The following is a 26,774-nucleotide window of genomic DNA, read 5'->3' on the forward strand; positions in this document are numbered from 1 at the left end:
ACCACTCTTTTAAACTGTTCGCTGGTCCTGCTCTCTCTCTCTCTCTCTCTCTCTCCCTCCTTCCCACCACCACTCTTTTAAACTGCTCGCTGGTCCTGCTCTCTCTCTCTCTCCCTCCTTCCCACCATCACTCTTTTAAACTGCTCGCTGGTCCTGCTCTCTCTCTCTCTCTCCCTCCTTCCCACCACCACTCTTTTAAACTGCTCGCTGGTCCTGCTCTCTCTCTCTCTCCCTCCTTCCCACCACCACTCTTTTAAACTGCTCGCTGGTCCTGCTATCTCTCTCTCTCCCTCCTTCCCACCACCAACCTTTTAAACTGCTCGCTGGTCCTGCTCTCTCTCTCTCTCTCTCTCTCTCTCCTTCCCACCATCACTCTTTTAAACTGCTCGTTGGTCCTGCTCTCTCTCTCTCTCTCTCCTTCCCACCACCACTCTTTTAAACTGCTCGCCGGTCCTGCTCTCTCTCTCTCTCTCTCTCTCTCCCTCCTTCCCACCACCACTCTTTTAAACTGCTCGCTGGTCCTGCTCTCTTTCTCTCTCCCTCCTTCCCACCACCAACCTTTTAAACTGCTTACTGGTCCTGCTCTCTCTCTCTCTCTCTCCTTCCCACCACCAACCTTTTAAACTGCTCGCTGGTCCTGCTCTCTCTCTCTCTCCCTCCTTCCCACCACCAACCTTTTAAACTGCTCGCTGGTCCTGCTCTCTCTCTCTCTCTCTCCTTCCCAGCACTCTTTTAAACTGCTCGCTGGTCCTGCTCTCTCTCTCTCTCCCTCCTTCCCACCACCGCTCTTTTAAACTGCTCGCTAGTCCTGCTCTCTCTCTCTCTCCCTCCTTCCCAGCACTCTTTTAAACTGCTCGCTGGTCCTGCTCTCTCTCTCTCTCCCTCCTTCCCACCACCACTCTTTTAAACTGCTCGCTGGTCCTGCTCTCTCTCTCTCTCTCCCTCCTTCCCACCACTCTTTTAAACTGCTCGCTGGTCCTGCTCTCTCTCTCTCTCCCTCCTTCCCACCACCACTCTTTTAAACTGCTCGCTGGTCCTGCTCACTCTCTCTCTCTCCCTCCTTCCCACCACCGCTCTTTTAAACTGCTCGCTGGTCCTGCTCTCTCTCTCTCCCTCCTTCCCACCACTGCTCTTTTAAACTGCTCGCTGGTCCTGCTCTCTCTCTCTCTCCCTCCTTCCCACCACTCTTTTAAACTGCTCGCTGGTCCTGCTCTCTCTCTCTCCCTCCTTCCCTCCACCGCTTTATTAAACTGCTCGCTGGTCCTGCTCTCTCTCTCTCTCCCTCCTTCCCACCACCACTCTTTTAAACAGCTCGCTGGTCCTGCTCTCTCTCTCTCTCCCTCCTTCCCACCGCTTTATTAAACTGCTCGCTGGTCCTGCTCTCTCTCTCTCTCCCTCCTTCCCACCGCTTTATTAAACTGCTCGCTGGTCCTGCTCTCTCTCTCTCACCCTCCTTCCCACCACCACTCTTTTAAACTGCTCGCTGGTCCTGCTCTCTCTCTCTCTCTCCCTCCTTCCCACCACTATTTTAAACTGCTCGCTGGTCCTGCTCTCTCTCTCTCTCTCTCCTTCCCACCGCTATTTTAAACAGCTCGCTGGTCCTGCTCTCTCTCTCTCTCCCTCCTTCCCACCGCTCTTTTAAACTGCTCATTGGTCCTGCTCTCTCTCTCTCTCCCTCCTTCCCACCACCGCTCTATTAAACTGCTCGCTGGTCCTGCTCTCTCTCTCTCTCTCTCTCTCTCCCTCCTTCCCACCATCACTCTTTTAAACTGCTTGCTGGTCCTGCTCTCTCTCTCTCTCTCTCTCTCTCCCCCCCCCTTCCCACCACCACTCTTTTAAACTGTTCGCTGGTCCTGCTCTCTCTCTCTCTCTCTCTCTCTCCCTCCTTCCCACCACCACTCTTTTAAACTGCTCGCTGGTCCTGCTCTCTCTCTCTCTCCCTCCTTCCCACCATCACTCTTTTAAACTGCTCGCTGGTCCTGCTCTCTCTCTCTCTCTCCCTCCTTCCCACCACCACTCTTTTAAACTGCTCGCTGGTCCTGCTCTCTCTCTCTCTCCCTCCTTCCCACCACCACTCTTTTAAACTGCTCGCTGGTCCTGCTATCTCTCTCTCTCCCTCCTTCCCACCACCAACCTTTTAAACTGCTCGCTGGTCCTGCTCTCTCTCTCTCTCTCTCTCTCTCTCCTTCCCACCATCACTCTTTTAAACTGCTCGTTGGTCCTGCTCTCTCTCTCTCTCTCTCCTTCCCACCACCACTCTTTTAAACTGCTCGCCGGTCCTGCTCTCTCTCTCTCTCTCTCTCTCTCCCTCCTTCCCACCACCACTCTTTTAAACTGCTCGCTGGTCCTGCTCTCTTTCTCTCTCCCTCCTTCCCACCACCAACCTTTTAAACTGCTTACTGGTCCTGCTCTCTCTCTCTCTCTCTCCTTCCCACCACCAACCTTTTAAACTGCTCGCTGGTCCTGCTCTCTCTCTCTCTCCCTCCTTCCCACCACCAACCTTTTAAACTGCTCGCTGGTCCTGCTCTCTCTCTCTCTCTCTCCTTCCCAGCACTCTTTTAAACTGCTCGCTGGTCCTGCTCTCTCTCTCTCTCCCTCCTTCCCACCACCGCTCTTTTAAACTGCTCGCTAGTCCTGCTCTCTCTCTCTCTCCCTCCTTCCCAGCACTCTTTTAAACTGCTCGCTGGTCCTGCTCTCTCTCTCTCTCCCTCCTTCCCACCACCACTCTTTTAAACTGCTCGCTGGTCCTGCTCTCTCTCTCTCTCTCCCTCCTTCCCACCACTCTTTTAAACTGCTCGCTGGTCCTGCTCTCTCTCTCTCTCCCTCCTTCCCACCACCACTCTTTTAAACTGCTCGCTGGTCCTGCTCACTCTCTCTCTCTCCCTCCTTCCCACCACCGCTCTTTTAAACTGCTCGCTGGTCCTGCTCTCTCTCTCTCCCTCCTTCCCACCACTGCTCTTTTAAACTGCTCGCTGGTCCTGCTCTCTCTCTCTCTCCCTCCTTCCCACCACTCTTTTAAACTGCTCGCTGGTCCTGCTCTCTCTCTCTCCCTCCTTCCCTCCACCGCTTTATTAAACTGCTCGCTGGTCCTGCTCTCTCTCTCTCTCCCTCCTTCCCACCGCTTTATTAAACTGCTCGCTGGTCCTGCTCTCTCTCTCTCTCCCTCCTTCCCACCGCTTTATTAAACTGCTCGCTGGTCCTGCTCTCTCTCTCTCACCCTCCTTCCCACCACCACTCTTTTAAACTGCTCGCTGGTCCTGCTCTCTCTCTCTCTCTCCCTCCTTCCCACCACTATTTTAAACTGCTCGCTGGTCCTGCTCTCTCTCTCTCTCTCTCCTTCCCACCGCTCTTTTAAACTGCTCGTTGGTCCTGCTCTCTCTCTCTCTCCCTCCTTCCCAACACTCTTTTTAACTGCTCATTGGTCCTGCTCTCTCTCTCTCTCCCTCCTTCCCACCACTCTTTCAAACTGCTCTCTGGTCCTGCTCTCTCTCTCTCTCTCTCTCTCCTTCCCACCATCACTCTTTTAAACTGCTCGTTGGACCTGCTCTCTCTCTCTCTCCCTCCTTCCCACCACTGCTCTTTTAAACTGTTCGCTGGTCCTGCTCTCTCTCTCTCTCTCCCTCCTTCCCACCACCACTCTTTTAAACTGCTCGCTGGTCCTGCTCTCTCTCTCTCTCTCCCTCCTTCCCACCACTATTTTAAACTGCTCGCTGGTCCTGCTCTCTCTCTCTCTCTCTCCTTCCCACCGCTCTTTTAAACTGCTCGTTGGTCCTGCTCTCTCTCTCTCTCCCTCCTTCCCAACACTCTTTTAAACTGCTCATTGGTCCTGCTCTCTCTCTCTCTCCCTCCTTCCCACCACTCTTTCAAACTGCTCACTGGTCCTGCTCTCTCTCTCTCTCTCTCTCTCTCCTTCCCACCACCACTCTTTTAAACTGCTCGCTGGTCCTGCTCTCTCTCTCTCTCCCTCCTTCCCACCACTGCTCTTTTAAACTGCTCGCTGGTCCTGCTCTCTCTCTCTCTCTCTCCTTCCCACCACCACTCTTTTAAACTGCTCGCTGGTCCTGCTCTCTCTCTCTCTCCCTCCTTCCCACCACTGCTCTTTTAAACTGTTCGCTGGTCCTGCTCTCTCTCTCTCTCTCCCTCCCTCCTTCCCACCACTGCTCTTTTAAACTGCTCGCTGGTCCTGCTCTCTCTTTCTCTCTCACTCCTTCCCACCACAACTCATTTAAACTGCTCGATGGTCCTGCTCTCTCTCTCTCTCACTCCTTCCCACCACCACTCATTTAAACTGCTCGCTGGTCCTGCTCTCTCTCTCTCCCTCCTTCCCTCCACCGCTTTATTAAACTGCTCGCTGGTCCTGCTCTCTCTCTCTCTCCCTCCTTCCCACCACCACTCTTTTAAACAGCTCGCTGGTCCTGCTCTCTCTCTCTCTCCCTCCTTCCCACCGCTTTATTAAACTGCTCGCTGGTCCTGCTCTCTCTCTCTCTCCCTCCTTCCCACCGCTTTATTAAACTGCTCGCTGGTCCTGCTCTCTCTCTCTCTCCCTCCTTCCCACCACCACTCTTTTAAACTGCTCGCTGGTCCTGCTCTCTCTCTCTCTCTCCCTCCTTCCCACCACTCTTTTAAACTGCTCGCTGGTCCTGCTCTCTCTCTCTCTCCCTCCTTCCCACCACCACTCTTTTAAACTGCTCGCTGGTCCTGCTCACTCTCTCTCTCTCCCTCCTTCCCACGACCGCTCTTTTAAACTGCTCGCTGGTCCTGCTCTCTCTCTCTCCCTCCTTCCCACCACTGCTCTTTTAAACTGCTCGCTGGTCCTGCTCTCTCTCTCTCTCCCTCCTTCCCACCACTCTTTTAAACTGCTCGCTGGTCCTGCTCTCTCTCTCTCCCTCCTTCCCTCCACCGCTTTATTAAACTGCTCGCTGGTCCTGCTCTCTCTCTCTCTCCCTCCTTCCCACCACCACTCTTTTAAACAGCTCGCTGGTCCTGCTCTCTCTCTCTCTCCCTCCTTCCCACCGCTTTATTAAACTGCTCGCTGGTCCTGCTCTCTCTCTCTCTCCCTCCTTCCCACCGCTTTATTAAACTGCTCGCTGGTCCTGCTCTCTCTCTCTCACCCTCCTTCCCACCACCACTCTTTTAAACTGCTCGCTGGTCCTGCTCTCTCTCTCTCTCTCCCTCCTTCCCACCACTATTTTAAACTGCTCGCTGGTCCTGCTCTCTCTCTCTCTCTCTCCTTCCCACCGCTCTTTTAAACTGCTCGTTGGTCCTGCTCTCTCTCTCTCTCCCTCCTTCCCAACACTCTTTTAAACTGCTCATTGGTCCTGCTCTCTCTCTCTCTCCCTCCTGCCCACCACTCTTTCAAACTGCTCTCTGGTCCTGCTCTCTCTCTCTCTCTCTCTCTCTCCTTCCCACCATCACTCTTTTAAACTGCTCGTTGGTCCTGCTCTCTCTCTCTCTCCCTCCTTCCCACCACTGCTCTTTTAAACTGCTCGCTGGTCCTGCTCTCTCTCTCTCTCTCTCCTTCCCACCACCACTCTTTTAAACTGCTCGCTGGTCCTGCTCTCTCTCTCTCTCCCTCCTTCCCACCACTGCTCTTTTAAACTGTTCGCTGGTCCTGCTCTCTCTCTCTCTCCCTCCTTCCCACCACTCTTTCAAACTGCTCACTGGTCCTGCTCTCTCTCTCTCTCTCTCTCTCTCTCCTTCCCACCACCACTCTTTTAAACTGCTCGCTGGTCCTGCTCTCTCTCTCTCTCCCTCCTTCCCACCACTGCTCTTTTAAACTGCTCGCTGGTCCTGCTCTCTCTCTCTCTCTCTCCTTCCCACCACCACTCTTTTAAACTGCTCGCTGGTCCTGCTCTCTCTCTCTCTCCCTCCTTCCCACCACTGCTCTTTTAAACTGTTCGCTGGTCCTGCTCTCTCTCTCTCTCTCCCTCCCTCCTTCCCACCACTGCTCTTTTAAACTGCTCGCTGGTCCTGCTCTCTCTTTCTCTCTCACTCCTTCCCACCACAACTCATTTAAACTGCTCGATGGTCCTGCTCTCTCTCTCTCTCACTCCTTCCCACCACCACTCATTTAAACTGCTCGCTGGTCCTGCTCTCTCTCTCTCCCTCCTTCCCTCCACCGCTTTATTAAACTGCTCGCTGGTCCTGCTCTCTCTCTCTCTCCCTCCTTCCCACCACCACTCTTTTAAACAGCTCGCTGGTCCTGCTCTCTCTCTCTCTCCCTCCTTCCCACCGCTTTATTAAACTGCTCGCTGGTCCTGCTCTCTCTCTCTCTCCCTCCTTCCCACCGCTTTATTAAACTGCTCGCTGGTCCTGCTCTCTCTCTCTCTCCCTCCTTCCCACCACCACTCTTTTAAACTGCTCGCTGGTCCTGCTCTCTCTCTCTCTCTTGCTCCTTCCCACCACTATTTTAAACTGCTCGCTGGTCCTGCTCTCTCTCTCTCTCCCTCCTTCCCAACACTCTTTTAAACTGCTCATTGGTCCTGCTCTCTCTCTCTCTCCCTCCTTCCCACCACTCTTTCAAACTGCTCTCTGGTCCTGCTCTCTCTCTCTCTCTCTCTCTCTCCTTCCCACCACCACTCTTTTAAACTGCTCGTTGGTCCTGCTCTCTCTCTCTCTCCCTCCTTCCCACCACTGCTCTTTTAAACTGCTCGCTGGTCCTGCTCTCTCTCTCTCTCTCTCCTTCCCACCACCACTCTTTTAAACTGCTCGCTGGTCCTGCTCTCTCTCTCTCTCCCTCCTTCCCACCACCACTCTTTTAAACTGTTCGCTGGTCCTGCTCTCTCTCTCTCTCTCCCTCCTTCCCACCACCACTCTTTTAAACTGCTCGCTGGTCCTGCTCTCTCTCTCTCTCTCCCTCCTTCCCACCGCTCTTTTAAACTGCTCGTTGGTCCTGCTCTCTCTCTTTCTCCCTCCTTCCCAACACTCTTTTAAACTGCTCATTGGTCCTGCTCTCTCTCTCTCTCCCTCCTTCCCACCACCGCTCTTTTAAACTGCTCGCTGGTCCTGCTCTCTCTCTCTCTCTCTCTCTCCCTCCTTCCCACCATCACTCTTTTAAACTGCTTGCTGGTCCTGCTCTCTCTCTCTCTCTCTCTCTCTCCCCCCTTCCCACCACCACTCTTTTAAACTGTTCGCTGGTCCTGCTCTCTCTCTCTCTCTCTCTCTCTCCCTCCTTCCCACCACCACTCTTTTAAACTGCTCGCTGGTCCTGCTCTCTCTCTCTCTCCCTCCTTCCCACCATCACTCTTTTAAACTGCTCGCTGGTCCTGCTCTCTCTCTCTCTCTCCCTCCTTCCCACCACCACTCTTTTAAACTGCTCGCTGGTCCTGCTCTCTCTCTCTCTCCCTCCTTCCCACCACCAACCTTTTAAACTGCTTGCTGGTCCTGCTCTCTCTCTCTCTCTCTCCTTCCCACCACCAACCTTTTAAACTGCTCTCTGGTCCTGCTCTCTCTCTCTCTCCCTCCTTCCCACCACCAACCTTTTAAACTGCTCGCTGGTCCTGCTCTCTCTCTCTCTCTCTCTCTCCTTCCCAGCACTCTTTTAAACTGCTCGCTGGTCCTGCTCTCTCTCTCTCTCCCTCCTTCCCACCACCGCTCTTTTAAACTGCTCGCTGGTCCTGCTCTCTCTCTCTCTCCCTCCTTCCCACCACCAACCTTTTAAACTGCTCGCTGGTCCTGCTCTCTCTCTCTCTCCCTCCTTCCCACCACCACTCTTTTAAACTGCTCGCTGGTCCTGCTCTCTCTCTCTCTCTCCCTCCTTCCCACCACCGCTCTTTTAAACTGCTCGATGGTCCTGCTCTCTCTCTCTCCCTCCTTCCCACCACTGCTCTTTTAAACTGCTCGCTGGTCCTGCTCTCTCTCTCTCTCCCTCCTTCCCACCACTCTTTTAAACTGCTCGCTGGTCCTGCTCTCTCTCTCTCCCTCCTTCCCTCCACCGCTTTATTAAACTGCTCGCTGGTCCTGCTCTCTCTCTCTCTCCCTCCTTCCCACCACCACTCTTTTAAACTGCTCGCTGGTCCTGCTCTCTCTCTCTCTCCCTCCTTCCCACCGCTTTATTAAACTGCTCGCTGGTCCTGCTCTCTCTCTCTCTCCCTCCTTCCCACCACCACTCTTTTAAACTGCTCGCTGGTCCTGCTCTCTCTCTCTCTCCCTCCTTCCCACCGCTTTATTAAACTGCTCGCTGGTCCTGCTCTCTCTCTCTCTCTCTCAATGCCAGGACAGCTATTACACTGGCACCTGTATAAAAATTTGAAAGATTGCCCAGGTGTGTCCTATCCACAAAAATCTGAGTAAATCTAACCTGGCAAATTACCCTCAATCCGTCTATTCCCAATAATTGGACAGTGATACTTCCCTGTTTACATCATGTAGTTTGGCGATAGCAGCAATACAAGAATAAGAAGAGTTTGAAGAGTTTCAAAGACAGATGCCTTATCCACTGCAAACCGGAAGATTGATGATTGACTTGATTACAACATCGATATACCCAGGTCAACCTCTGAAATCGTTTCACTTGTCGGAACAGAGAGGTGTAAAGGACTAAGGTTCTTGCTACAGAAGGACTGCAGCGAAGGTTTACCAGACTGATTCCTGGGATGGTGGGACTGATGTATGAGGAGAGATTCAGTTGGTTGGGATTATATTCACTGGAGTTCAGAAGAGTGAGGGAGGATCTCATAGAAACCGATAAAATTCTAACTGGACTTGACAGGGTAGATGCAGGAAGGATGTTCCCGATGGTGGGGGAGTCCAGAACCAGGGGTCATAGACTAAGGATTCGGGGTAAACCTTTCAGGACTGAGATGAGGAGAAATTTCTTCACCCAGAGAGTGATGAGCCTGTGGAATTCGCTACCACAGAAAGCTGTTGAGGCCAAAACGTTGTATGTTTTCAAGAAGGAGTTAGATATAGCTCTTGGGTCTAAAGGGATCAAAGGGTATGGGGCGAAAGCGGGAACAGGTTACTGAGTTGGATGATCAGCCATGATCATAATGAATGGCGGAGCAGGCTCGAAGGGCCGAATGGCCTACTCCTGCTCCTATTGTCTTTGTCTATGCTTCTATGTTAGAAGTCGCCAGTAGGCCACAGAAGAATGTCACAGCTGAATGAGTGAATGTCTTGCATGGTGTTACAGGTGAGGTTCAGTTTTTCAGTAAGTTCATCCTTGGATGAAGCAGAGTAAAGTGGAACGGAAAATGATCAGAGAATGATTTTGTGAGTAATGCTAGTGCTGATGGTTTCTGCCCACACACTGATGGGTTATGACAATCAGATGACAAAATATGCTTATTACACAGCTTATCCTCAGTTGGGAGCTCACAGTTAACAGCATCCGCCTGTACTTACTGCTCAACATTTCGAAATAGGCATTATCTGCAATGGAGTATATGTGTGGGGGAGCATCGCCTTTCCGTTTCCGTTTATAGGCTGTCACCACTGTTGCCGTGTACACAGGAAGCCACTTGTAAGGGTTCACCGACACACAAAAAAGTCCTGAGTAGGTCTGCAAAGAAATAGATAGCTGCTGTTAATCTGGTTATCTCACCGGCCTGTTCAAATTCACAGTCACTAACTAACATCCCGAGAAAAGAAATTGCTTATTCAGCTCTCTCTTCACATTAAACATTGGCCAGAATTAAATAAATGACAACATTATAATCAGCATTGAACTGTGGGTTTGCTACTTTTCAGATAAAAATCAGCATTCTTGAAAGAGTTGCTCTGCCAGATCTTCAGTCCAATGGTTTATTTTCCCATCTTCAATCCTCCTGGTAGAAGCAGCCTGCAAACATGTGACGCATTTTCAATTCTTTTTGGCTGGAAGATAACACACCCATAGTTCAACATTAATTAGAATTTTCTCTCTCGTCTTTCAGCATTATTACATCTTCATCCACGCTCCTTACTTTGCTGAACTCTCGACTGACAGTCTTTAACTTTATCAGTACTCCTCCATGTTGAACACCACTTGGAAGAAGCACTGAGGGTAGCAAGGGCACAGAGAGTACTCTGGGTGGCGGACTTCAATGTCCATCACCAAGAGTGGTTCGGTAGCACCACTACTGACCGAGCTGGCTGAGTCCTGAAGGGCATGTCTGCCTGACTGGGCCTGTGGCAGGTGCTGAGGGAACTAACAAGAGGGAAAACCGATTAGACCTTGTCCTCACCAGTCTACCTGTCACAGATGCATACGAACATATGAATTAGGAGCAGGAGTAGGCCCCTCGAGCCTGCTTCACTGTTCAACAAGATCATGGCTGATCTGATTGTAACCTCGACTCCACATTCCCAGCTACCCCCAATAACCTTTCACCCACTTGCTTATCAAGAATCTATCTATCTCTGCCTTAAAAATATCCAAAGACTCTGCTTCCACCACCCTTTCAGGAAGAGATTTCCAAAGACTCACGACCCTCTGAGAGAGAGAATTCTCCTCACCTCTGTCTTAAAAGAGTGACCCCTTATTTTTAAACAGTGACCCCCAATTCTAGATCCTCCCACAAGGGGAAACATCCTTTCCACATCCACCCTGTCACGACCCCTCAGGATCTTACACGTTTCAATCAAGTCGCCTCTTACTCTTCTAAACTCCAGTGGATACAAGCCTAGCCTGTCCAACTTTCCTCATCAGACAGCCCACCCATTCCAGGTATTAGTCTAGTAAACCTTCTCTGAACTGCTTCCAACGCATTTACATCCTTCCTTAAATAAGGAGACCAGTACTGTACACAGTACTCCAGATGTGGTCTCACCAATGCCCTGTATAGCTGAAGCATAACCTCCCTACTTTAGTATTAAATTCCCCTTGCGATAAACGATAACATTCTATTAGCTTTCCTAATTACGTGCTGTACCTGCATACTAACCTTTTGCAATTCATGCACTAGGACACCCAGATCCCTCTCATCACAGAGCTCTCCAATCTCTCACCATTTTGAAAATATGCTTTTTTTATTCTTCCTGCCAAATTGGACAATTTCACATTTTCCCACATTATACTCCATCTGTCCATGACAGTATTGGTAGGAGTCACCACCACACAATCCTTGTGAAGACAAAGTCCCGTCTTCAAACTGAGGTTACCCACCATTGTGTTGTGTGGCACTACCACCATGCTAAATGGGATAGATTTCGAACAGATCTGGCAGCTCAAAACTGGGCATCCATGAGGTGCTGTAGGCCAGCAGCAGCAGAATTGTATTCAAACACACTCTGTAACATCATGGCCCAGAATATCCCCCACTCTACCATTACCATCAAGCCGGGGGACCAACCCTGGTTCAATGAAGAATGCAGGAGGGCATGCTAGGAGCAGCACCAGGCAAACCTCAAAATGAGATGTCAACCGGATGAACAAAGAACAAAGAACAGTGCAGCACAGGAACAGGCCATTCGGCCCTCCAAGCCTGCGCCGATCTTGATGCCTGCCTAAACTAAAACCTTCTGCATTTCCGGGGACCGTATCCCTCTATTCCCATCCTGTTTTAGTTTTTAGTTTTAGAGATACAGCACTGAAACAGGCCCTTCGGCCCACCGAGTCTGTGCCGACCATCAACCACCCATTTATACTAATCCTACACTAATTCCATATTCCTACCACATCCCCACCTGTCCCTATATTTTCCCTACCACCTACCTATACTAGGATCAATTTCTAATGGCCAATTTACCTATCAACCTGCAAGTCTTTGGCATGTGGGAGGAAACCGGAGTACCCGGAGGAAACCCACGCAGACACAGTGAGAACTTGCAAACTCCACACAGGCAGTACCCAGAATTGAACCCGGGTCGCTGGAGCTGTGAGGCTGCGGTGCTAACCACTGCGCCCCTCTATTCCCATCCTATTCATGTATTTGTCAAGATGCCTCTTAAACGTCGCTATCGTACCTGCTTCCACCACCTCCCCCGGCAACAGGTTCCAGGCACTCACCACCCTCTGTGTAAAAAACTTGCCTCACACATCCCCTCCAAACTTCGCCCCTCGCACCTTAAACCTATGTCCCCTAGTAACTGACTCTTCCACCCTGGGGAAAAAGCTTCTGACTATCCACTCTGTCCATGCTGCTCATAACTTTGTAAACCTCTATCAGGTCACCCCTCCACCTCCGTCGTTCAAGTGAAAACAATCTGAGTTTTTCCAACCTCTCCTCATAGCTAATGCCCTCCGGACCAGGCAACATCCTGGTAAACCTTTTCTGTACCCTCTCCAAAGCCTCCACATCCTTCTGGTAGTGTGGCGACCAGAATTGCACGTAATATTCTAAGTGTGGCCCAACTAAGGTTCTGTACAGCTGCAACATGACTTGCCAATTTTTATTCTCTATGCCCCGACCGATGAAGGCAAGCATGCCGTATGCCTTCTTGACTACCTTATCCACCTGCGTTTCCACTTTCAGTGACCTGTGGACCTGTACGCCCTGATCTCTCTGCCTGTCAAAACTCCTAAGGGTTCTGCCATTTACTGTATACTTCCCACCTGCATTAGACCTTCCAAAATGCATTACCTCACATTTGTCCGGATTAAACTCTATCTGCCATTTCGCCGCCCAAGTCTCCAACCGATCTATATCCTGCTGTATCCTCTGACAATCCTCATCATTATCCGCAACTCCACCAACCTTTGTGTCGTCCGCAAACTTACTAATCAGACCAGCTACATTTTCCTCCAAATCATTTATATATACTGCAAACAGCAAAGGTCCCAGCACTGATCCCTGCGGAACACCACTAGTCACATCCCTCCATTCAGAAAAACACCCATCCACTGTTACCCTCTGTCTTCTGTGACTGAGCCAGTTCTGTATCCATCTTGCCAGCTCACCTCTGATCCCGTGTGACTTCATCTTTTGCACCAGTCTGCCATGCGGGACCTTGTCAAAGGCTTTACTAAAGTCCATATAGACAACATCCACTGCCCTTCCTTCATCAATCATCTTCGTCACTTCCTCAAAAAGCTCAATCAAATTAGTAAGACACGACCTCCCCTTCACAAAACCATGCTGTCTCTCGCTAATAAGTTCGTTTGTTTCCAAATGGGAGTAAATCCTGTCCCAAAGAATCCTCTCTAATAATTTCCCTACCACTGACGTAAGGCTCACCGGCCTATAATTTCCTGGATTATCCTTGCTACCCTTCTTAAACAAAGGAACAACATTGGCTATTCTCCAGTCCTCTGGGACCTCACGTGTGGCCAATGAGGATACAAAGATTTCTGTCAAGGCCCCAGCAATTTGTTCCCTTGCCTCCCTCAGTATTCTAGGGTAGATCCCATCAGGCCCTGGGGATTTATCTACCTTAATGCTTTGCAAGACACCCAACACCTCCTCCTTTTTGATAATGAGATGACTGAGACTATCTGCACTCCCTTCCCTAGGCTCATCATCCACCAAGTCCTTCTCTTAGGTGAATGCTGATGCAAAGTATTCATTTAGCACCTCGCCCATTTCCTCTGGCTCCGCACATAGATTCCCGTCTCTGTTCTTGAGTGGGCCAACCCTTTCCCTGGTTACCCTCTTGCTCTTTATATATGTATAAAAAGCCTTGAGATTTTTCTGAATCCTGTTTGCCAATGACTTTTCATGACCCCTTTTAGCCCTCCTAACTCCTTGCTTAAGTTCCTTCCTACTGCCTTTATATTCCTCAAGTGCTTCGTCTGTTCCTAGCCTTCCAGCCCTTATGAATGCTTCCTTTTTCTTTTTGACTAGGCTCACAATATCCCGCGTTATCCAAGCCAAACTTGTCTTTCTTCCTCACAGGAACATGCTGGTCCTGGATTCTAATCAGCTGACGTTTGAAAGACTCCCACATGTCAGATGTTGATTTACCCTCAAACAGCCGCCCCCAATCTAAATTCTTCAGTTCCTGCCTAATATTATAATTAGCCTTCCCCCAATTTAGCACCTTCAACCGAGGACTACTCTTATCCTTATCCACAAGTACCTTAAAACTTATGGAATTATGGTCACTGTTCCGAAATGCTCCCCCACTGAAACTTCGACCACCTGGCCGGGCTCATTCCCCAATACCAGGTCCAGTACGGCCCCATCCCTAGTTGGACTATCTACATACTGTTTCAGGAAGCCCTCCTGGATGCTCCTCACAAATTCTGCCCAATCCAAACCCCTAGCACTAAGTGAGTCCCAGTCAATATAGGGGAAGTTAAAATCACCCACCACTACAACCCTGTTACCTTTACATCTTTCCAAAATCTGTCTACATATCTGCTCCTCTACCTCCCGCTGGCTGTTGGGAGGCCTGTAGAAAACCCCCAACATCGTGACTGCACCCTTCCTATTCCTGAGCTCCACCCATATTGCCTCGCTGCATGACCCCTCTGAGGTGTCCTCCCGCAGTACAGCTGTGATTTTCTCCTTAACCAGTTATGCAACTCCCCCCACCCCTTTTACATCCCCCTCTATCCTCCCTGAAGCTTCTAAATCCTGGAACATTTAGCTGCCACAATCCTACTCTTCCCTCAACCAAGTCTCTGTAATAGCAACAACATCATATTTCCAAGTACTAATCCAAGCTCTAATTTCATCTGCCTTACCTGTTATACTTCTCGCATTGAAACAAATGCACTTCAGACCATCAGTCCCGCTGTGCTCAACAACATCTCCCTGCCTGCTCTTCCTCTTAGTCCTACTGGCCTTATTTACTATGTCCTCCTCATTTACTTCACTAGCTGTCCTACTGCTCTGGTTCCCACCCCCCGCCACACTAGTTTAAACCCTCCAGAGTGACGCTAGCAAACCTCGCAGCCAGGATATTTGTGCCCCTCCAGTTTAGATGCAACCCGTCCTTCTTGTACAGGTCCCATCTGTCCCTGAAAAGATCCCAATGGTCCAGATATCTGAAACCCTCCCTTCTACACCAGCTGTTTAGCCACGTGTTTAGCTGCACTATCTTCCTATTTCTAGCCTCACTGGCACGTGGCACAGGGAGTAATCCCGAGATTACAACCCTAGACGTCATGTTTTTTAACTTACTACCTAACTCCCTAAACTCCCCCTGCAGGACCTCGTCACTCTTCCTGCCTGTCATTGGTACCGATGTGTACCACAACCTCTGGCTGTTCACCCTCCCCCTTCGGAATGCCCCCTATCCGTTCAGAGACATCCTTGACCCTGGCACCAGGGAGGCAACATACCATCCTGGAGTCTCTTTCACGTCCACAGAAGCGCCTATCTGTGCCCCTGACTATAGAGTCCCCTAAAACTATTGCTCTTCTGCGCCTAGCCCCTCCCTGCTGAACAACAGTGCCAGCTGTGGTGCCACTGCTCTGGCTGCTGCTGTTGTTTTCCCCTGATAGGTCATCCCCCCCAACAGTATCCAAAACGGTATACTTGTTAGAGAGGGGGATAACCACAGGGGATTCCTGCACTGACCGCCTGCTCCTTCTAGCGGTCACCCATCTATCTGCCTGCACCTTGGGTGTAACCACTTCTCTAAAACTCCTGTCTGTGACGCTTTCTGCCACCTGCATGCTCCTAAGTGCATCCAGTTGCCGCTCCAACCGATCCATGCGGTCTGTGAGGAGCTGCAACTGGGTACACTTCCTGCAGATGTAGTCGTCCGGAACGCTGGAAGCGTCACGGATTCCCACATCTCACAGGTGAAGCAATTCACCCCTCTAACTGACATTTCTATCACTAATTAATAAATTAATTTAAGATAAATAAATGCTTATTAAATCCTTACTAAATTATGATACACTTAACTATGTGGTCTCTAGTGCTAGATTTCTACTATAAATACTAAATGTTATCTAAATACAGTAATCTCCTCCCTCTCGTTTAGTTACTCTACTTATTAATTAATTAGTTAATTAGGGTTTTAATCAATGAAGCTACAACACAGACTACTTGCGTGCCAAACAGCAGAAGCAGAATGAGGTAGACAGAGCTAAGCGATCCCACAACCAGCGGATCAGATCTAAGCTCTGCAGTCCTGCCACATCCAGTTGTGAATGGTGGTGCACAATTAAACAACTAGTAGAAGGAGGCGGCTCCTCAAATATCCCCATCCTCAATGATGGGGGAGCCCAGCACATCAGTGTAAAAGGCAAGGCTGAAGCTTTGCATTCATCTTCAGACAGAAGTGCCGAGTGGATGATCCATCTTGGCCTCCTCTGAGGTCCCAGCATCACAGATGCCAGTCTTCAACCGATCCAATTCACTCCACATGATAAGAAATGGCTCAAGACACTGGATACTGCAAAGACTATGGGCCCTGACAACATTCTGGCAATAGTACTAAAGTCCTGTGCTGTAGAACTAGCTGTGCCCCTAGCCAAGCTGTTCCAGTACAGCTACAACACTGGCATCTACCTAACAATGTGAAAAATTGCCAAGATATGTCCTGTCCACAAAAGGCAATTCCAATCCGGCAATTACACCCCCATCAGTCTACTGTCGATCATCAGCAAAGTGATGGAAGGTGTTATCGACAGTGCTATTAAGCGCCATTTAAATAGCAATAACATGCTCACTGATACTCAAAGAACAAAGAACAAAGAACAAAGAAAATTACAGCACAGGAACAGGCCCTTCGGCCCTCCAAGCCTGCGCCGATCCAGATCCTCTATCTAAACTCAGTTTGGGTTCCGCCAGAGCCAGTCAGCTCCTGACCTCATTACAGCCTCGGTCCAAAGCATTTGAACGAGTGTGACACCAAGAAGCCCGAGTAAAACTGAAGTCAATGGGAAACAAGAGGAAAACGCTCCACTGGTTGGAGTCATACCTAGCACAAAGGATGATGGTTGTTGGAGGCCAAACATCTCAGCCCAAGGACATCTTTCTGTAAGAGTTCCTCAGGGTAGTGTCCTACATCTTCAACTGCTTCATCAATGACCTTCCCTCCATCATAAGGTCAGAAGTGGGGACGTTCATTGATGACTGTACAATGTTCAGTATCATTCACAACTCCTCAGATACTGAAGACACTGTCCATATGCAGCAAGACCTGGACAACATTCAGGTTTGGGCTGATAAGTGGCAAATAACATTTGCGCCACACAAGTGCCAAGCAATGACCATGTCAAACAAGAGAGAATCTAGCCATAGCCCTTTGACACTACGATCACTGAATCCTCACTATCAACATCCTAGGGGTCACCATTAGCCAGAAACTGAACTGGAGTCACCACATAATTACTGTGGCTACAAGAGCAGGTCAGAGGCTAGGAATTCTGCGACAAGTAACCACCTCCTGACTCCCTAAAGCCTGACCACCATCTACAAGGCACAAGTCAGGAGTGTGATGGGATACTCTCCGCTTGCCTGGATGGGTGCAGCTCCAACAACACTCAAGAAGCTCAACACCACCCAGGACAAAGCAGCCCACTTAATCATCACTCCATCCACAACCTTAAACATTCACTCCCTCCACGACCAACACACAGTGGCAACAGTGTGTACCATCGACAAGATGCACTGCAGCAACGCACCAAGGCTCCTTAGACAACACCTTCCAAACCCGCGACCTCTATCAACTAGAAGGACAAGGACAACAAATGCATGGAAACACCACCACCTGCAAGTTCCCCTCCAAAATCCTGGAACTCCCTTCCTGACAGCACTTTGGGTGTCCCTACACCCCAAGGATTGCAGTTGTTCAAGAAGGCAGCTCACCACCACCTTCTCAAGGGCAATTAGGGATGGGCAACAACTGCTTGGCTAGCCAGTGACGCCCACATCCCCTGAAAGAATTAATAAAACTGGACTGCATGCTTCTAACAGAGTTACTGAATGCCTTAGGAATGTAATGGTTGTAGCTATCATTATCCTTGTGGTACTCACGTAGATCAGCCAGTTTGCGTATCTTTGCCTGAGGTTGTGGAGCACAGAGGCCTCATTCAGATGAGTTAACATAGCCATGTCTTCAAGCAACTCAAATTTAGGTGGGTTCATCTCCTGAACATCCTCTTCCTTAACAGTTACTGTCTAAAAAGATGAATTTAAAATGAAGTACATTCGAGAGCAAATTAAACTCACACTTAACAACCTCTGACACCTCAATCAAGTTGTCAGTCTTCGAGTGTAAGCCCAGACCATGAATGTCAGTTGACCATTCAGACAAGAACCAGCACTACCAATCTCAATCCTATCTCTCTCTGACTGTGTATTAGTAACTGGAGGGGGATTAGGAGCAGAAACTCGAATTGATTTATTTACTCCCTTACCCAAGGGGCTTGGAGACCAACTGTACCTCCCCATACCCCATACCCCATACCACAGCCCCAGTTACGATCAACAAAGTAAGTACTGAAGGGAGGTGGGCTGAAGCTAGGCCCTCATACCTTCCTGTCAGTATGGATCAGTTGCACACTGGTTCACTGCATGGAATGAAAGCACATAAGAAAGGTTGACTACTCCAATCATTCCAGATTTGACCATCATGAGTGGTTGACTTTCAAAATAGACATAATTCAAAAGATTTACTCCCTCCAAACTGGAAAATCTATGAATGGAATACAAAGGCCTATGTATCAATGCATGTCATAGAATGATTACAGCACAGGAGGTCATTCGGCCCATTGTATTCGTGCCGGCTGTCCACAAGAGCAACTCATCTAGTCCCACTCTCTCGCCCTTCCCCTGTAGCCCTGCAGTTTTTTCTCTTCAAATAATTATCCAGTTCCCTTTTGAAGACCTCGATGAATCTGCCTCCACCACACTCTCAGGCAGTACATTCCAGATCCTCACCACTGCCTGCGTAAACACGTTATTCCTCATGTGGCCTTTGGTTCTTTTGCCAATCACCTTAAATCAGTGTCCTCTGGTACTTGATCCTTCAGCCAATGGAAACAGTTTCTCCCTATCTACTCAGTCTAGACCCCTCATGATTTTGAAGCCCTCTATCAAATCTCCTCTTAATCTGCTCTTCTCCAAGGAGAACAGACCCAGCTTCTCCAATCTATCCTCGTAACTGAAGTTTCTCATCCCTGGAACAATTCTTGTGAATCTTTTCTGCACTTTCTCTAAAGCTTTCACATCCTTCCTAAAGTGCGGTGCCCAGAATTGGATACAATACTCCACTTGAGACCAAACTAGTGTTTTATGCAGGTTTATCATAACTTCCTTGTTTTTGTACCTCATGCCCTTATTTATAAAGCCCAGGATCCTGTATGCTTTTGAACCGCTTTCTCAACCTTCAATGATTTGCGCACATATACCCCCAGTTCCCTCTGCTCCTGCATCCCCTTCAGAATTGTACCCTTTATTTTATATTGCCTCTCCTCATTCTTCCTACCAAAATGAATCACTTCACACTTCTCTGCATTAAATTTCATCTGCCACTTGTCCACCCATTCCACCAGCCTGTCCATGTCCTCTTGAAGTTTATCACTGTCCTCACAGTTCACAATACTTCCAAGTTTTGTGTCATCTGCAACTTTTGAAATTGTGCCCTGTAGACCCAAGTCTAGTTTATTAACATATATCAAGGAAAGCTGGGGTCCTAACACTGACCCCTGGGGAACCTTCCTCCAGTCAAAAAAAAAACCATTCACAACTACTCTCTGTTTCCAGTCACAGCCAATTTCATACCCATGCTCCCACTGTCCCTTTTATTCCATGAGCTTCAGCTTTGCTGACAAGCCTGTTATGTGGCATTTTATCAAATGCCCTTTGGAAATCCATGTACACCACATCAACTACATTAACCTTCATCAGCCCTCTCTGTTACCTCATCAAAAAGCACAATCCAGTTAGTTAAACACAACTTTCCCTTAACAAATCCATGGTGGCTTTCCTTAATGAATCCACATTTGTCCAAGTGACTATTTATTTGTCCCGAGTTATTGTTTCTAAAAGCTTTCCTACCACCTCGGTTAAACTGATTGGCCTGTAGTTGTTGGGCTTGTCCTTACACTCTATTTTGAACAAGATTGTAACATTTTCAATTCTCCAGTCCTCTGGCACCATACCTGTATCTACGGAGGATATAATGAGCATATTTACAATATTACAACAAGCTCATGAGGGACAGAGCCAAGAGGAACTGAATTCCACTTGGCAGGAGATGCAAATTGTCATCACTGGACCTATAATGTCCACATTCTATATTATCGAAGTGCAGATTTCACCCGGCACCCCAAATGGACTCCGATTCGAAGAATCCAAAATCTAACAGGTAGGATTACCAGTCATCATCAAGCAATCCTCCAGATCGTAGCACGATCACCAAACCTGTTGTAAATAATTCTGACCTCTGCAGATTTGCACAAAATACTGAAAGTAAATTGAGTAGGAGGTAACGGGATATATAACTTCCCCTATGGTAAGATCTGTCAGGAAAGAAAATGACATGTGGGTTTGCCTCTGGGCTTGGTGGGAGCAAATGAGGCCAAATGTCCAATGATGCTAAACATTCTACATGAAAGTGTTTGGACAGTAAGCAGGACACATTATCATGTGGAAAAGGGCACTGGCCACAAGCTTGGTGGCTCTGATTTGGAATACTCCATGATTCTATGAAACAGTGGTCAGGCATTCCTGTACAGTGTAACTAGGAGACTGAGCTGTACCAGCCTCTTCTTGCCTGAGATGCTGTGTTGCTAGTGGCTAAAGGGGTAGCTTTCTAACTCCAGGATCCTGTAAGCAGTGCTGCCCTCTGGGACCATGCACCAAAAACCCAGGTAAATAATCTCTATAATTTCTAGCCATAAACTTACACCTGACTTGATGCTAAAACATTCATCCCTCACTTTAATCAGCACCAATATTGTATGTTTTTCGCTCTCCTCTCCTGAAGGTGCTGATAGTCCATACAGACTTTTGTACACGTTCCCTCTCCCACCAAGTGGCCATTGCCCATGTGTAAACCCCAACAGAGAATGTCGGCAGGTTTGATTAAGGTCGATGTCACAACCCAGCTCAATGCAACGAGCAGCCATCCAGCAGGAGCCATTGGGCATCAATCAGGATTGGGGTTGTGGCCAATTGTCCTCTCCCTAACCCAGGAGCACTGAGGTAGATAGCTGGCACTCCTACCATTATCCTGGCTGAAGTCAGTTATCTCAGCATAGCCCCTGGACTTTTACTAGCTTAACAACAACAGCTTGTGTTAATACAGTGCCTTTAAAATAGTTCCAAAGCACTTCACAAGAACTAATCAGACAGAAATTGACACCGAGCTACATCATGAGATGTTAGGATGGATGACTGGAGGTTTTGTCAAAGAGGTAGGTTGTGAGAAACGTCTTAAAGGAGGTGGTGAGGTTTAGGGAGGAATTCCAGAGCTTAGGGTTGAGGCAAATGAAAGCAGAGCTACCAATGGTGAGGTGAAGGTGATCAGGTATGTATAAGTCCCAGACTGGAGGAGTGCAGAGATCACAAAGGGTTAGAGTGCTGGAGGAGGTTACGGAGATAGGGGTGGGTGAGGCCATGGAGGGATTTGACTGCAAGGATTATCATATTAAATTCAAAGTGTTGCTAGACCAGAAGCCAATGTAAGTCAGTGAGAATAGGGGTGATGGGTGAACAGGACTTGGTGAGAGTAAGGATACGTTTTTTTTATTCGTTCATGGGATGTCAGCATCACTGGAAACATTAGCATTTATTGCCCATCCTAAATTACCCTTGAGAAGCTCGAAAAAACCTGTTAAAACATAACAGCAAGTAACCTATAACTGGAATGATGCATTGCCCAAGTAGACTTAGGAGGAAATACGAACATACGAATTAGGAGCAGGGGTAGGCCATTCTGCCCCTCTAGCCTGCTCTGCCATTCAATAAGATCATGGCTGATCTGATTGTGTCTCAAATTCCACACTCCCATCTACCCCCAATAATCTTTGATTCCCTTGCTTAACAAGAATCTATCTACTTCTGCCTTAAAAATATTCAATGACCCCACCTCCACCACCTTCTGAGGCAGAGAGTTCCAAAGTTGCATGACCGTCTGAGAGAAAACATTTCTCCTCATCTCTGTCCTAAAAGGATGACCCCTAATTTTAAAACAGTGACCCCTAGTTCTGGACTCACCCACAAGAGGAAACATCCTTTCTACATCCACCTTGTCAAGACCGTTCAGGAATCTTACAAAATTCAATCAAGTCTCCCCTCACTCTTCTAAACTCCAATGAAAACAAGCCCAATCTGTCCAACCTTTCCTCATAAGACAACCCACTCATTCCAGGTATCAATCTAGTAAACCTCCTCTGAACTGCCTCCAATGTATTTACATCCTTACTTAAATAAGGAGACCAAAACTGCACACAGTATTTGAGATGTGGTCTCACCAATGCCCTGTATAACTGAAGCATAACATCCTTACTTTTATGTTCAATTCCTCTCGTAATAAAGGATAGCATTCCATTAGCTGCCTTTATTACTTGTTGTACCTGCATACTAACCTTTTGTGACTCATGCACTAGAACAACTAGATCCCTCTGCACCTCGGAATTCTGCAATCGTTCCCCGTTTAAGTAACGCTCTGCTTTTTTATTCTTCCTGCTCAAGTGAACAACTTCACATTTTCCCACTTTATACTCCATCTGCCAGATTTTTGCCCACTCACTCAACCTATCTATATCAGTTTGCAACCTCCTTATGTCCTCTTCACAACATACTTTCCTACCTATTCTTTGTGTCATCTGAAAAATTAGCTACCAAGCCATCGCTCCCCTCATCTAAGTCATTGATATAGAGTGATACAGCACTGAAACAGGCCCTTCGGCCCACCAAGTCTGTGCCAACCAACAACCACCCATTTATACTAATCTCACATTAATCCCATATTCCCTACCACATCCCCACCCATTCTCCTACCACCTACCTACACTAGGGGCAATTTACAATAGCCAATTTACCTATCAACCTGCAAGTCTTTGGCTGTGGGAAGAAACTGGAGCACCCGGCGAAAACCCACACGGTCACAGGGAGAACTTGCAAACTCCACACAGGCAGTATGCAGCACCAAACTCAGGTCGCTGGAGTTGTGAGGCTGCAATGATAACCACTGCGCCACTGTGCCACCTATAAATTGTAAAAAGTTGAGACCCCAGCACAGACCCTGCGGGACTCCACTCATCACATCCTGCCAATCAGAAAAGGACCCATTTATGCATACAAATTACAAAAACACAATTCCATGTAACACACACTCACAATTGATACTTACTTCTCCAGTAACTTTCTCTACGATGACTTTCCCTTTGCTTCGTTCCTTTATCGCTGCTGCAATGTAAACTTCCTTCTCGTCAGGGACCCAGATTTTCTTTTTAGCTTTGAGACAATAAGATGTTTATAAAATATAATGGCACAATGCATCTGTTTGAATTCCTATCTCCGGTGTGCAATGAGTTGGACAGTCATCCTAGTGTAAGTCCATATCACAAAACTGCTCAGAATTTGAGAAATGGAAAAATGTTACCCTGAGGTTAAATTCAGCTGCATCACATAATAACCTACCAGTGGCTCAGTGAGTAACACTTGCATTTCTGAGTCAAAGGGTCATGGGTTCAAGCCTGGTCTTGAGTAAGCAATCTAAGCTAGCACTCGTAATGCAGTAGTGAGGGAGTGTTTTGCTGTCAGAGGTGTTGTTTTTTGGATAGGACATTAAATTGATGTAAAAGTAGGGAAAATCCCAAGATATTCTATAAGTATATCAATGGGAAGAGGATAACCAGGGAAAGAGTACAACCCATTAGGGACCAAGGGGGAAATCTGTGGGTGGAGCCAGAGGACATTGGTAGGGTGTTGAACGAATACTTCACATCTGTTTTCACCCAAGAGAATGAGGATGTAGATATGGAACTCAGAGACAGAGACTGTGAGGTTCTTGAGCAAATTGTCATAGGGAGTGACAAGGTATTGGAGGTTTTGGCAGGCTTAAAAGTGGACAAATCTCCAGGTCTGGACGATTTGTGTCCCAGGATGCTGTGGGAGGCGAGGGTGGAGATTGCAGGGACTCTGACCCTAATTTTTAATTCCTCTCTGGCCACGGGGGAGGTGCCAGAGGACTGGAGAACAGCTAAAGTGGTCCCCCTATTTAAGAAAGGTTAGAGAGATAAGCCAGGGAACTATAGACCAGTGAGTCTCACGTCAGTGGTAGGGAAACTATTGGAGAGAATCTATCTCCACTTGGAGAGGCAAAATTTGATTAGGAATAGTCAGCATGGCTTTGTCAGAGGGAGGTCATGCCTAACAAATCTGATTGAATTTTTTGAGCATGTGACCAGGTGTGTAGATGAGGGTAGTGCAGTTGATGTCGTTTACATGGATTTCAGCAAAGCCTTTGACAAGGTCCCACATGGGAGACTTAACAAGAAAGCAAATGCACATGGGATACAGGGTAACTTGATAAGGTGGATTCAAAATTGGCTTAGCTGTAGGAGACAGAATGATGACAGACGGTTATTTTAGTGACTGGAAGCCAGTGTCCAGTGGCGTACCACAGGGATCTGTGCTGGGTCCCCTATTATTTGTCATTTATATAAACAACATCGATGACTATGTGGGGGGTAGGATCAGTAAGTTCACGGATGACACAAAGATTGGCCGAGTGGTTAACAGTGAGGTTGAGTGTCTTGGGTTACAGGAAGATATAGACGGGATGGTCAAATGGGCAGAAAAGTGGCAGATGGAATTTAACCCTGAAAAGTGTGAGGTGATACACTTTGGAAGGAGTAATGTGACACGGAAGTATGCAATGAATGGCCTGACAATGGGAAGTTCCGAGGAACAAAGGGACCTTAGCGTGTTTGTCCATAGATCTCTGAAGGCAGAAGGTCAGGTTAATAGGGTGGTGAAAAAGGCATATGGGACACTTGCCTTTATCAATCGAGGCATAGATTACAAAAGCAGGGAGGTCATGTTGGAGTTGTACAGAACTTTGGTAAGGCCACAGCTGGAGTACTGTGTGCAATTCTGGTCACCACATTATAGGAAGGATGTGATTGCACTGGAGGGGGTGCAGAGGCGATTCACCAGGATGTTGCCTGGGATGGAATATTTAAGCTATGAAGAGAGGTTGGATAGGCTTGGGTTGTTTTCGCTGGAGCAGAGAAGACTGAGGGGTGACCTGATCGAGGTGTACAAGATTATGAGGGGCATGGACAGGGTATATAGGGAGCAGCTGTTCCCCTTAGTTGAAGGGTCAGTTACGAGGGGACACCAAGTTTAAGGTGAGGGGCAGGAGGTTTAAGGGGGATTTGAGGAAGAACTTTTTTTACCCAGAGGGTGGTGACGGTCTGGAATGCACTGCCTGGGAGGGTGGTAGAGGCAGGTTGCCTCACATCCTTTAAAAAGTACCTGGATGAGCACTTGGCACGTCATAACATTCAAGGCTATGGGCCAAGTGCTGGCAAGTGGGATTAGGTAGACAGGTCAGGTGTCTTTAATGCATCGGTGCAGACTCGATGGGCTGAAGGGCCTCTTCTGCACTGTATTATTCTGTGATTCTGAGGCCCTCTTTGCCCTCAGATGGGTATCAATGATCTCTGCTATTTGAGGAGCAGGGGATGTGTCCTGGGTTACATTTGTCCCCTGATCAATATCCCTGAAAAAAACAGGTTATATAGTTAGAAATTATAACAGCTATTTGTGGGATCTTGTGTGCACATTGGCTGCTATGTTTCTCTGTGAAACAAGAATGGCTGCACTGCAAAAACATTTAATTGCCTATAAAGCACTTTGGGACATCCTGAGGGTGCTATATAAATGCAGGTCTTTTCCTATCTCAGACAAACTTATCCAAAGAGAATGGTGTAGAAGTATCTGCTCTGACTGCTTTCCAATGACTTATCTCTCCTCTGTCAGTCTTCATGGAGTTCCTCCCATTCATTGCTCTTGACAATGATGGTGCTCACCCAGCAGAGAGGGAGTGGAGTGACATTCGTCTTTCAGATGCTGCCAGGTCTCACCCATAAATTATTTATTTAAAATACTCTCCTTGAGATGTAAAACAAAGTCAAAAAAATACCTAAACGTGGAGGTTACCATCTTACCAGGTGTTGGGGAACTCAGTGCGGCTTCCTTCTTAGAAGGTGCAGTTAAAATGGCAGTCAGGTCCTGGTAGTATCATCGGGACATGACATGAATATGTCAAAAGAGAAGGACCTCACTACCTTTGGCTGGTGCCCTTGCTGCTAACTCAGCTGAGCAGGTTAAAATTGGGAACAGTCAGCTGTCGATGTCTCCAGAGTGGATAAGTATCCTGGGCAATTTTAACTGTCTGCTCACCCGTTTCCCACCGCACCGGTAGACGGTAAAACAGCTTTTGTTTGCCTTTACAGCTCCTTCGACCACATCCTGGCCTGGAGTGAACTGGTAATATCTGCGCTGTAACCACATAAAGAACTTACCGTCAAATGGAACATTCTGAATTGCCTTCAGTTGTGTCGGGCTTTTCCTCAGGTAGGGAGCTGCTTCACCGAAGAGCGACAGGTTTTCCATCTTGTCCATTTCTTCAGACCGAAAGGAGCTATGGAATTCTCTGGGAAAGGAGAGAAAGAATATACAATGGAGGCTCTCAAAACCTTGCTTCATACTGTTTGTGAAAATTATGAACCTGGGACTGAAACTCTGGCAATGAAGATCCATAGAGACCTGTGGAAAATTTAACATTTCAGTTTGTGTCCAGGTTAATGCAATTCCACAACACTTGGGCGTAATTTTGACTCTGTACAATAACATAAATCAGGTAATTGCAAATCAGTGGAAGTCAGGGAAGATTCAGTATCGTTCATTTTACAGCACTGTACAAAGTCAAAATTACTCCCAATGTGCCTGCAAAGTTATCATCTGTTGGTGAGCACCCATGGAATAGAA

General features: G+C 48.0%; 1 protein-coding gene across 1 annotated transcript in view; it reads right to left on the bottom strand.

Moving 5' to 3' along the window:
• The window catches only part of LOC137350994 (myosin-7B-like), a 237,743-nt gene extending 211,344 nt beyond the window's left edge, over window positions 1-26,399 (bottom strand). Inside the window, exons 1-4 of the mRNA XM_068015735.1 lie at window positions 26,309-26,399; window positions 23,125-23,228; window positions 17,799-17,942; window positions 9,346-9,502 (exon numbers count right to left, since the gene is read on the bottom strand). Coding sequence (XP_067871836.1) covers window positions 9,346-9,502; window positions 17,799-17,942; window positions 23,125-23,228; window positions 26,309-26,399 — 496 coding nt within the window. The remainder of the gene's footprint in view (window positions 1-9,345; window positions 9,503-17,798; window positions 17,943-23,124; window positions 23,229-26,308) is intronic.
• Window positions 26,400-26,774: the final 375 nt, after the last annotated feature.

Source organism: Heterodontus francisci, chromosome 2, assembly GCF_036365525.1.
Source record: "Heterodontus francisci isolate sHetFra1 chromosome 2, sHetFra1.hap1, whole genome shotgun sequence".
In the NCBI taxonomy this organism is placed as follows: Eukaryota; Metazoa; Chordata; class Chondrichthyes; order Heterodontiformes; family Heterodontidae; genus Heterodontus; species Heterodontus francisci.